The 12,801-nt window shown below is 43.6% G+C and overlaps 1 protein-coding gene across 11 annotated transcripts in view; it reads right to left on the bottom strand.

Moving 5' to 3' along the window:
* Positions 1-8,121: 8,121 nt before the first annotated feature.
* The window catches only part of LOC108699996 (E3 ubiquitin-protein ligase HUWE1-like), a 159,206-nt gene continuing 154,526 nt past the window's right edge, over positions 8,122-12,801 (bottom strand). For all 11 annotated transcript variants that reach the window (XM_041574909.1, XM_041574913.1, XM_041574912.1 and 8 more), the window contains 5 exons: positions 12,641-12,746; positions 10,331-10,448; positions 9,735-9,916; positions 9,413-9,603; positions 8,122-9,178 (listed from right to left, as the gene is read on the bottom strand). In XM_041574909.1, coding sequence (XP_041430843.1) covers positions 9,076-9,178; positions 9,413-9,603; positions 9,735-9,916; positions 10,331-10,448; positions 12,641-12,746 — 700 coding nt within the window. In that variant the 3' untranslated portion in view covers positions 8,122-9,075. The remainder of the gene's footprint in view (positions 9,179-9,412; positions 9,604-9,734; positions 9,917-10,330; positions 10,449-12,640; positions 12,747-12,801) is intronic.

Genomic DNA, 12,801 nt, shown 5'->3' on the forward strand with positions numbered 1-12,801 from the left:
TAATTAGAACTTCTGTTTCATCGTGCCCCAGAAGTCTGATCTTTCTCTTGGGCAGCATTTTGTTCTTTGAGAACAAGACTTTAAACCATCAGATTATGATGTTGGGTTAATAGCTACACAGTCATGGCACAAGGGGACAATGTAGCCGTCTAGAAATAGATTTCTTTGCATTCAGAAGGGTCAGTGGATTATATCAACATAGGACACAGGATACCTAATGTCACCTGTTGTGACTACCACACAGGAAAATAGTTGCTTATAGATCTGGCCTTCACAGATGGTTAAACTAAGCCTGTGTATTTAGACTCTCTTTAACCCTTTACCTGGCAAGAACGTACACTGTACAAGGGCTTTAACTGCCAAGCACATACCTGGTGCTGTTCTCTGCATCAGCGGCTTTAGCTGCCTCTGGAGAGACTTAGCAGCAGTGACTGCCGTCTGGGCAACGAGGCTAGGGGGCTGTCATGTCGCTGGGCCGACTTAAAAGAGGAAGATGCAGCGTCTACTGCACTTACCAGCTTCCTCCTTCATCTGCAATGCCCATGCACTTGCCGAGACTCTGCATACATGCTAATCCAGGACCCCTCCAGCAATCAGATCGTCCCTCCTGCTTTAGGAACGGCAAGTGGCTTTTATATGTATATACACACACACACACACTCATTTTAGTAAAGATTCTTTTATTTTTTTTGCATTTTTTTATTTTGCACAGATGTACACTTATATGCACATATATACACACTGTCACACAACACACATGTGTACACAAAAAACTCACAAAAGGAGATTTTGTGGACTCACCGTTAAATCTCTCTTCAGTTGCTTGGTGGACACAGGAAACAGTGGGGTATAGCTAGTATCACTAGGAGGCAGGACACAACAAAAGAATAACTAGCTCCCCCTTCACTGGCTATACCCCCTCCATTGGGCGGAGCCCTGATCAGTTTGTACCAAAGACCGAACTTGGCCCAGTTGACCAAAACTAGAAAAAACTAGAACAGGAAAAAAATGTTTGCTAATGCCAAAGCATGTCTAAAAGAGTAGTATGGGTCTCCAACCAGGGAGTAAAGTCCTGTGTCCCCCAAGCGACTGAAGAGAAAGAGATTTAACGGTGAGTGCACAAAATCTCCTTTTCTTCATTGTCAGCTTGGGGGACACAGGGACAGTGGTGACGTACCAAAGCTGTCCCCTTAATTAGGGCGGGAAGGGTAGGCCTATGTAGAAACGACCAGTGCAGCTTGAAGTACCTTCCTGCCAAAGCTTGTGTCAGAAGCTGCAAAGGTGTCAAAATTATAGAATTTTGCAAAGGACTGAATTTATGTCCACGTATCTGCTTTGCACAGCTGTTCAGCCGAGGCGAGGGTGTTTGTCCCCTCGCGGTGTAGGCCTGTTGAACAACCTGTTTGATCCAGCATGAGATTGTGGACTTTGAGGCTGGTGTACCTTGTTGAGGTCCCAATGGAAGGACAAATAGGGTGTCTTGACTTGCGTATATCCTGAACACTGCAGAGGTAGAATTTGAGAGACTGGACGAGATCCAGTCAATGTAATGCCGCCTCCTTTGGGTTGGATGGTGCAGGACAGAAGGTTGGAATGGTAATTTCATGATTTAAGTGAAAAGCCGAGACCACATTAGGTAGGAAGGATGGTACTGTGCGGAATACCGCCTTGTCCAGGTGGAACACAAGGAAGGGGAGTTTTGCACGACAATGCAACGGACACTCTCCTTGCTGAGGCAATAGCCAAGAGGAAAGCAGTCTTCCAAGTGAGCAACTGAAGCAGAATTGATGCTAATGGATAATCCCTCCTGAATGAAGTCAAGTAGGTTGGGCATTGAAAAACTCTTGAAGTTTTTGTTTCTCTTAGTACACCATTGTTGGTAAGTGTTCCACACTCTGTGGTAAACCATTTTTGCCTTAAGATCTGGGTCTCAAGAGCCACGCTGTCAAATTGAGAGTTTCGGGCTTTGGGTGGAGAATGGGACCTTGTGACAGAAGGTCTGGTACTGGAGGAAGGATCCAGGGTTCCTCTATCAAGAGATTGATAAGGTTCGAGAACCAAGTTCGTCGTGGCTATCTGGGAGCTATGAGAATTAGTGTTGTCTGTTCTCCCTGCAGCTTCCTGATTGTTCTTGGAATGAGCGGCAGTGGTGGGAAGGCTTAGATGAGACCAAAGACCCAGACTGATGTTAGGGTATCTGTGCCTAATGCTAGGGGATCCCTGTACCTGGCAAAGAATTGGTTACTTTTGTTGGGTGGCCATGAGATCCACCTTTGGCATCCCCCATCTCTCTGCTATCTCGTTAAATATTTTTTACTTTAGGGACCATTCGCCTGGATCCAGTGCCTGTCTGCTTAGGAAGCCTGCTTTCCAGTTTTGTACCCCTGGTACATTGATGGCCGACAACAGAGTCTGATTGGCTTCCGCCCACTGGAACATGAGGTCGACTTTAACGCTCCTCGTTCCGCCCTGGTGGAGGCTACCGATTTGGAGTTGTCGGATTGGACCTTTATGGCTTATCTCGTTAGCTCCCACTGCCAGTGTGCCTATTGCCCAGTCTGCCTACTAGCCCCAGGTGAATTGCCCTGATCTCGAGCAGGTTGTTCGACAGTTTGCTCTCCTCTGGAGACCATAGTCCTTGTGCTGTTTTTCCCACCAGTACCGCTCTCCAGCCGAATAGACTTGCATCTGCTGTTAGGATAAGACACTTTGGGTTTCTGAGCGGTCTGCCGGTGGTGAGGTTGCTGTTTTAGCCACCAGAGGAGAGATGTTCACATTTTTCTGGAGATGCAGATCTTTTGGGAGAGTGATTTCCTTTTCCAGGCTAATATGTTCCACTGTAGTTCTCTGAGGTGAAACTGTGCCAGAGTTACTGCCTCTATTGTCGAGACCATGACACCTAAGACTTTCATACAGAATCTGGCTGTAAGTGCAGGCTTCTCTAACAAGATCCTGACCAGGGATTGTAGGTGCAGGATCTTCTCATGAGGAATGGACACCCTCTGAGTCAGCTTATTGAATTGCATCCCGAGGAAGATCGTTGACTGACTGGGTGTCAAGGAGGATTTGTTCCTGTTGAGGCACCATTCCAAATTCTTGAAGTGTCGTCATGGTGGAAAGGAGGGCCTGTTGGGTTTTCTGCAATCAATGGAGCCTTTACTAGGAAGCAGTCCAGGTATGGGGTGATTGATATGCACTTGTTGTGGATCAACTGCGTGGCTGCTGCCATGAATTTTGTTAAGAACCGGGGGGGCCGAGGGCAGAATGAATGGGAGTGCTCTGAATTGGTAGTGGAGGTATGAAATAAAAAGCGTAAGAACCTCTGATGGAGAAGGAAAATGGGTACATGTAGATATGCGTCTTTTATGTCAAGAGACACTAAGAATTCGCCCGGTGACATAGCTGCGATGACGGAATTGAGTGACTCCATCTTGAATCTGTGTGGGTGGATGCATTTGTTAACTCCTTGGTATCCAGTACTGGATGAAATGATCCGCCCTTCTTGAGTACTAAAAAATTTGAATAGAACCCCTTGAACCATTCTCTGGGTAGAAACTGGAACGATTACTTCTGTCTGGACCAGGTTGTAGATCACGTCCTGGAAGGCCTTGTGTTTGGTCAGATCCTGAGGGAGTCTGGACATAAAGAAGTGCCCGGGAGGGGTGGTGGAAATTCCAGGTGATATCCTTAGCTGACTATCTTGTGTACCCAGGAGTCGTGGGTGAGCGATAGCCAGTTGTAGTTGATTGCGTCCCTATTCTGTGAAGCCCACAATGCTAGCTGTTAACGTGGTGTCCCCCGACTGGATAGCATCCAGCAGGGACTCAGACCAGGATTGGATAACACTGCTAAGCCAGGCTGAGTCGAGGGCTGGTCGAAGAGATTGTGCCCGAAGCTGAGAAAATGGAGTGCAACAGGCCTTCTAGCTTCTTATCCATAGCGTCCTTAAAGGATGAAGTGTCTGGAAACGGCCAGTACCTTATTCTTGGAAAGTTGGGAAACTGGTGCGTCTACTGATGGTGGAGAGGACCACCTTTGGAAGCCTCAGTAGAGAAAGGATAACGTTTTAGGAACCTCCTGTTAGGCTGAAAGCGCCTTTCGAGCTTGTCCCACTCTTGCTGAATTATCTAGTCTAGCTGGGAATGGGAAGGAAAAGCAAGGAAACCTTGCTGTGTCTCTTAAAATATGCACATTTGAAGACTCAGAGGAGATTTCAGGCACCTAAAGGTGGAATGTACTTAGCACTAAAGAGATCAAGGAGTCTTCTGCCTCTGAGGAATGGTGGATGGCTTTCTCATCCACCTGGTCGCTTTGAGATACCATACCTTTTGAAAGGATGGTGTCTAGGGTCAGAGGGGACAGGTTACGGCAGTCCCCATCACTCTCTTCCTCTGACGAGGAAGGTGGTGCTCTCTGCTTGTGTGGCTTGAGTTTTGGACGGTCAAGATGAGATAAGAGCTTATCTAGTGATTGTGCCAAAATGGGAATCACTGTTGCTAGCTGTGCTGCCCACTGGGGGATAGCCTGTGCATCTGTTTGGGGTGTCTAGGGAGTTGCCCCCTGAAGTCCCTTGGTGTGTTGGTTGATCTTGAGGGGAAGCAGTTCATGGAGATTCAGAACCAAGGCCTGAGGATTTACAATTGCACATAAAGGGTCTTTATACCCTGAGGGTAGACTTTTACAAGCACAGGCTAAATATTTAACCGTAGCGGTTGGTGCCCCTCTGCAGAAAAGGTCTTCACTAGCCATTTCAGACATGGTAATAAGTACTTTGTAAGCCTCAAGAGGGTTGAGGGATCTCTCCCCTATTGATCTGGAACTGCTCTGTCTTCTGCCTGCAGCAGTTATAAGAGCCGGCAATGGGAGAATTTGCGTGTAAGCGCTAACAGTGTGTGCCTGCCGAGGCCACAGTAGCTCGCCTGTTTGTGTATTGCTTGCGTATTCACACCACAGTGTGTGCGGTATTAAGTGCGCCGTAGGATGTCGTGACACACTACTGGTATGGACATGCAGGAGAGCTCCCTCAGGCACTCAAACTCTACCGGCTGTGCCCCTAGGATAGAGCCTCACTAATAGGCTGTGAGGTAGAATGATCCCCTCAGTCCCCGGTCCCTGTGCTAAGCCCGTTTAAGCACCTGATGATAAGCAAGGTGGGGTGGGGATCCGGGTTGGAGGTGAGCCTACTTATGTAGTGCAAATCTCGGCTTCCAGTGTGTCATCCGGCCAGGCTTTTCTCCCCCTGTAGAGGCAATGGAGAGGTTAGATGACTGGGTGGTTTGTGTCAGCTGCACCTTTTAAACCCCGGAGACAGTCCTACGTTGTAAGGTGCCAGGTAAAGACCACCTACCAGTGTAGTGATCTTTGGCATGTCCAATGTCATACACTATGTATGTCCTAATTGCAATCCTGTAGATTGAGTGTAGATGTGTGAGAATTACATCCTACCTCCCGAGGACACAACAAAAAACGAAGGATGCATCGAACCCACTATTTGGGATTCAGCTGAATCCTTTGTGAAAGATTCGCCGAATACCAAATTTGCATGAAAAAATGTTTTACTTCCTTGTTTTGAGATTAAAAGCCACATGATTTCCCTTCTCACACCTAATTTACATATGCAAATTAGGATTCGGACTGAATCCTGCTAAAAAAAAAGGCAGAATCCCGAACCAAATCCTAGATTCGGGGCATCCTTACAAAAAGCTGATCTCTGCTCCACCTGCTGGGGGTATAACCAGTGGAGGAGGAGCTAGTTCTATTTTTTATATTGTTGTGTCCTCCTCCTGCTGGTAGCAACTATGTCCACCAAGCCGACAATGGAGAAAATTCATATGCACTATTTTTATTTGGGGTCCGCACATGCCACCTGCTTTGGTATATCTATGCAGATTGGGCATCAAACTGTTCCATAAACCCTTGGCGTCAATATTTACGGTGTTTTCCAATTGTAAGTAAGAAATTGGGTGAGATAAATGTGGCCAATTGCAATATTTTTAGGCGATTTTTAGAAATGTCAAAAACTGTTGCCTTTAGCGTTGCTTTGCAGTTGAGTAGTTTGGAGTAGTCAAAGTGTACTTTCCAAAGATATATGTTTGTACCTTTTATCCCACATAAACCTGGCAGGGTTTATAAGGGAGTGTAAATGTAAGCCATCAAATAAGTATGCACAACGTAGATCATGGGATCTTTACATAACATGTACTTCATTAAACCTATGTACATTGGGCATCAAACTGTTCAGACCCCAGGCTTTTTTAAATTTGGGATTTGTCTTGATACCCAATAGCAGGGGTCCCCAACCTTTTATACCCGCGAGCCACATTCAAATGTAAAGAGTTGGGGGAGTAACACAAGCATGAAAAAGTCCCTTGGGGTGCCAAATACGGGCTATGATTGGCTATATGGTAGCCCCTATGTGGACTGGCAGCCTACAGGAGGCTCTACTTGGCACTATACTTACTTTTTATGCAATTAAAATGTGCTTCCAAGCCTGGAATTCAAAAATAAGCACCTGCTTTGATGACACAGAGCAACATCAAAGGGGTTGGAGAGCAACATGTTGCTCACGAGCTACTGGTTGGGGATCACTGCCCAATAGTATGTGGGAAATCAGATGCTGCAGGTTGGAAGTTTTGAAGTGTTTTTTGGAAATGTCACCAAAATCGCCAAATTTAGGAAAGATTTGCGGCTTGGTGCTTTGGAGTAGAAAGACATGCATACCCAATTTGGATTCGGGGGAATGTGTACTTTGTGAAAATATATGGTTTTCTGGGGGGAACTTACTTTTTTCTACCTTTGAACCCTCCAAAACCATGTAAATATGCAATATCTGGAATTACAGAACTGATAGTTCAAATGGGGCGTCTACATTTTGGGGCCCCTATATGGCACATGCTTAGTTAAACCTATACATATTGGACATCACACTGTTCAGTGGACTCCTGGCAATCATATTTATTGTGTTTTTTATTGATACCTAATGACATGTGGGAGATATGATGCTGTAGATTGGTGAATTTTTTAAAAAATTACCTCAAAGCTTCCAATTTCTATAAAAAATTATAACTTTAGGAAAGAATTGCAACTTGGTAGTTTGGCGTACATAGATCTATGGTTACCCATTTTTGATTCTCCAGAATCTGTTCTTTCTAATAATGCGTAGTTTTCTAGGGTAAACCTACTTAGGGATGCACTGAATCCTGGATTCAGGCTATGGCCGAATCCTTCTGATTGGCCGAACCGAATCCGAATTTGCATAGGCAAATTAGGGACGGAGAGGGAAATTGTGTGACTTTTTGTCACAAAACAAGGGAGTAAAAAATGTTTTCCCTTCCCACCTCTAATTTGCATATGCAAATTAGGATTCCAATTCAGGCTGAATCTTTCGCAAAGGATTCGTGGGTTCGGCCGAATCCAAAATAGTGGATTCGGTGAATCCCTAATGTATATTAAACTATATACATCTTGTTTGGCGCGTTTAGGAGACATAGAACTTTCCAAATCGGCTGTGTTCTCGTACATAAATCTGATCTATGTGATTGTGCTATGTGAAACATAATTTATTTTCATTTTATTAGACACTTAGAAGCCTATATGTTTTTACAGAAGTAGAAAACTCTAGCATATTTTGAAAGCTCAGGTTGTGCTGAAAAAAACCCCAATATATTGTTTCACTGGGTAAACTAAAAGACCCCCCCGCCAGGAAAGGTCCTTAAAGTGAAAGAGTACAAAATATCTTAAAACTGCTTGGCAGTTGATGTTCGCATTTAGGACAAATCGGCTGGCAGGGAAGGGGTTAAGAGAAGGGGTGCTCAAACGCCCTGTTTTTTTTTTTTTTGCTACAGCTTCATATGGTTTTCCAAGGCAACAGCCAAGCTTCATCCAATTGAAATGCTGCCAGGTATTTGGAGCAGGGGACCCATTCCAGCATCACTAGTGCAACTATCTGCAAGTGAACCTCAGAGTTTGAGAAAACCTGTTTCAAACTTTGGTGACCTTTTGGTACTGCCCAAACTTGCCTCCAAGCTTCCCCTACTTATTAACAACATCAACAGACAAAGCCGGACTTTGGTAAAGGGAAACTGGCGGAACAGCCATCAATCATCAATGTCGTCTCTGGTCTTAGCTTTTTCTTTTTTATTTCAGTTTTTAAGAGAAATTCCAAAAACTTCCAAAACAGAAAATCCTAGCAATTCAAACCTGAAATCATTTAGAAGGGGGGGAAAATGTTTAAGGGGGTCTAAATAAATATAAGGATTGGGGGGAGGGGGGTAAAAAAACAAAAAACAAGAAAAAACTTGGCTAAAGTGATTTTTTGTACATTTTGCTTTACATTTCAATGCACATATATTTCCCATTTGCATAAAAAATGAACACCCAAACAATGCAACCTCTCTGATAAGACATGGGAAAACACAACTGCAAAGTAATTTCTGCAAGTCATTAGGTATTCTGCATATACCACTTGTATTGCCCAACTGTAGCTTTAACCCTCCCGGTGCATTTTACCATCACAGCCAAACTGCCAAACAGGGCAAAAAAAAAAAGAAAAAAAAAGAAAAACTGTATTGATTGGGTATTTTCGGTTCAGTGGTTTATTTACAGGTAAACACCTCAGAACTGTATTTGAAACTGGAAAAACAAAAATGCGTTGGGAATAGTGGCTGTTTCATAAAGAGTGCTCTGTTGTTTCAGTTCTCCAATGAATCTCTGCTTTCTGACACAAGTTTCTTCAACATTTGATTCTCTCCCTCCTGCACTTTGAGCTTTCATGGGTAAAGTCAGCGCATCGTAACTCACCCATAAGCAAAAATGAAGAAAAGCAAAACAGAAAAAAATATATTTATATACTTATATATAATTTCCCCCCTGCTCCTCCCATTGCCTACATCCCTCAGATCAGTGTTGTCAAGTCTCGGCACAACCAGTTCGCCGTCGGAAGGGAACGGAGACAGACGGCAGCTTTAGAAGGCAAGTCCCTCTTGTAGAAGCCAGTAGGGTGAGCGAGACAGATGCATGGCTTTGTTTTGCTTTTTCTCCCAGATCAGTCCAACAGTAGAAAACAGCAGGCCATCTCTAGGCAAGGCCAAAGCCCTCAGAGCACTCCTGAATGGCTAACAGCAGCATGTGACGTAGCTTCTCGTAACTCTCATAAGCTGGAAGGTCCAACTGGTTGAAGCTGAAGAACAGAAAAAGTGAAAATTGTGCCACTTACATTAACCTGCTTCTTTACTCCCTTAATTGGACAAGACATAACTGTTTCTGTGCAGTTATCCCCTGCCCTTTTCACAGGAAGAGTCGTTGTGAAAGAGGTGCTCAGAGGTTCAGGCAGAGTCCCATACACTATGTTAACAGGCACCATGGGAAAATATCACTCAGCATTGCTTTAGACTGAGCCTGTGTTATTACTTACCATGTGTGTGCAGAAGGCAGCCTGTCTGTAGATCTGTCATCTCTGTGAATTTGGAATTTTTGGATGCCATTCATTCCTTCTAGCGCAGCAAAACCCTGTAGTGGAACCTTTGAAGTCCCAGTAACAAACTGAAGGAACTTTGCCCGGTCAGCCTGATCAAATGAGCGCAACGCTCTCCAGAACCACTGAATCTGTGAGGGAAAGGAACATGTACATGGTTACTGCTTAACATTACACCAGAAGGAAATGGATAGAAGGAAGAAGATGCATTAGGGAGATTTATCAAAGTGTTCCCTATAAGTGTTCCCTATTGTCACCTCACCTGGATAGAGTTAGACTGGTACTTGTGATACTCAGTGTTTGATTTTAGGTCATCAATATCTATAGTGGGGAGGCCAGAGATAAGCAGTTCCAATTCCTGCTCAGTAAAGATGGAGATGAGACGTTTGGGGATTATCTCATAAAATCCCTCAAGGAAGGCAGCCAATTGCTTGCGTATTGCACCTGTGGAAATGAGAAATGTTGAGCCCAGCTGCATAAAAAGAAAGTAAAATACAGGTATGGGACCTATTATCCAGAATGCTCGGGACCTGGGGCTTTCCAGATAATGTATCTTCTGTAATTTGGATCTACATACCTTAAGTCTACTCGAAAATCATGTCAACATTAAATAAACCCAATAGGCTGATGTTGCTTCCAATAAGGATTAATTATATCTTAGTTTGGATCAAGTACAAGCTACGGTTTTATTATTACACAGAAAAAAAAAATCATTTTTAAAAATTTGGATTATTTGATTATAACGGAGTCTATAGGAGACGGCCTTTCCGTAATTTGGAACTTTCTGGATAACAGAAAGCTTACATTGTTTAACAGCTAACAATGTATATTGCATTAACATCATTACAGTTGTGATACCTGTCATTTTCATCTGGCACACAAGATGAACATACTCCTTTTTGTTTTCTTCTGTTACCAGAATGTTTGCACCATTTGGTTTAAGGTCGCGGACTTCACAAACACCAAATTCTTGAACCTGTAAAAAAGTACATAGATGATATTATATATAGGAGATAGTGTGGAAAACCAAGTCCCAATGCATTATCATCATCTAAATATATAAAGAATCCTTTATCTGCTTTTACTTCCTGCTGCCTTGTTTCTCAGGCAGTGCAGGGGTGCAATGCTCTCTATACTGTAGTATAAGAACCAATCACTGTACTGCTTTTATTGGCTATCCCCCTTCAACTGTGCTTCTGGCAGGGACAGTTAGGACACACCCACTCGTAATTTGAAACATGAGATCTATAAAAATCCCCAATAAAGGGGGCATTTTTAAAGATAATGATAATTTTTAGCCCAGAGTAAAACCTGCAGCACATTGTATTCATTACAGCCTACAAGTCTGGGTGGGATTTTCAGTTAAGCTATATACAGTATTTTCTTTAAGCTACAGAAAGGGTTGCCACCTTTTTACAAAATTTTCACCGGGCAGTGGTGGGGGCAGGAACAAAAGTGGCGGACCGTGACATCAAAGGGGGTGAAGCCACGGCACGCGATGGGCAGAAGGCAGCGAAAAAGCTACGTTCTAATTGGATTGGGGGCAGGCCAAGGGCCATTTTTAGGGGTATTACAAATTTACCGGCAATGTAGCTGCCGTATTACAAATTTACCGGCAGCTACATTGCCGGTAAATTTGTAATAACGGCCCCGGCAGGTGTTTTATCGGCTATGCCTGTATAATACCTGCCTAGCTACAGAGGAAGAGAGAAACAAATGAGCGGTGATCATTATACAAATTCTAACAATCCTATATAAATGGACTACTCCCAGCAGACTTGGCTATTAACCCCAGGATTCTTTGAGAAGCCCACAACTGCTAACTGAAGAATCAGAACCTGGCTACCATATGCTGTAATGGCCTACAGTCACATGACAAAGCAAACTGAAATCAATTGAGTCTTTGGGTTCCTGGCATTATTTGTATGCTCTTGGTGCTTTAGCCAAGAATGACTCTACAATCATACCAGGTGTGCCCAGTGAACATAAATTGAAATCTCAGCTGCAATGTTCAGTTTCTAAGCAGCCAATAAGCTTTTTCACAAGAGCCCAACAGCCTGAAGCTGCCTAAAACATTTTGGCAGTAGTATGGGCCTAGCCAATTAGCCTAGTTGCTGTGCAATTACATTGCTGTTCAAGTTCATTATTCTTCTGCAGAATATCAATAGCATATTATTTCAATAATGTTTCGAATGGGAGCTAATTTGCTAATTAGAGACATGTAACTACACTGCAAGTTTGTATAAATATAACTAAAGATACAATGAAGTGAAACCTATACTTGTAACTTTCAATCCCAACCACACACCTCAAAGCAAACAAGTTCAATGTAATACATGCACCAAGTGTCTAAACTGTTAAGACATAACTTTTAATATAGTATATTTAAAATAAGAGCGCTCATGGAAACACATTCACTGCCGTAGCCAAAGAGCTGCAGTGCTGGACACGTGTCCTTAAAATACAAACAATTAAAAACTGCATATGGTGGAACGGTGGTGCCGACAACAAAAGTCAAAATAAATGGCACCTTTCCAGGAGTTAACTACTAGAGCAGCCTTAGTGCATAGCTATCCGCTCCCACCCTTCCATTTGTGCCCAACGAGTGCAAAGAAACCTGCCTATCTACATAGGGACAGGGTGGAAGCTAGGCTAACCACCGTCCACCTATGCCACCCAACGCGTTTCACCGACTTAGTCGGTGCAGCCCGTTGGGCGGCATAGGTGGACGGTGGTTAGCCTAGCTTCCACTCTGTCCCTACGTAGATAGGCAGGTTTCTTTGCACTCGTTGGGCACAAATGGAAGGGTGGGAGCGGGTAGCTATGCACTAAGGCTGCTCTAGTAGTTAACTCCTGGAAAGGTGCCATTTATTTTGACTTTTGTTGTCGGCACCACCGTTCCACCATATGCAGTTTTTAATTGTTTGTTTTTTAAGGACACGTGTCCAGCACTGCAGCTCTTTGGCTACGGCATTGAATGTGTTTCCATGAGCGCTCTTATTTTAAATATACTATATTAAAAGTTATGTCTTAACAGTTTAGACACTTGGTGCATGTATTACACTGAAATGTTTGCTTTGAGGTGTGTGGTTGGGATTGAAAGTTACAAATATCTGTTTCACTTGTCTTTGTATCTTTAGCATATTATTTCAGCCAGAACTTGTATACCTCAGTGCTGAAAGTCAGATCGTATCCCAGTGTGGAGACATCATTTTCAAGCAAGTATACCAGACCTTGATAGAAGTGATAATCTTCACTCTCCATGTCAGTGTATCTGTAAGTAGATGAACCAGAGAATCTGTATTCTACTATTCTCAAGGACTTCGCTA

Source organism: Xenopus laevis, chromosome 8S (assembly GCF_017654675.1).
Source record: "Xenopus laevis strain J_2021 chromosome 8S, Xenopus_laevis_v10.1, whole genome shotgun sequence".
NCBI classification, from domain to species: Eukaryota; Metazoa; Chordata; class Amphibia; order Anura; family Pipidae; genus Xenopus; species Xenopus laevis.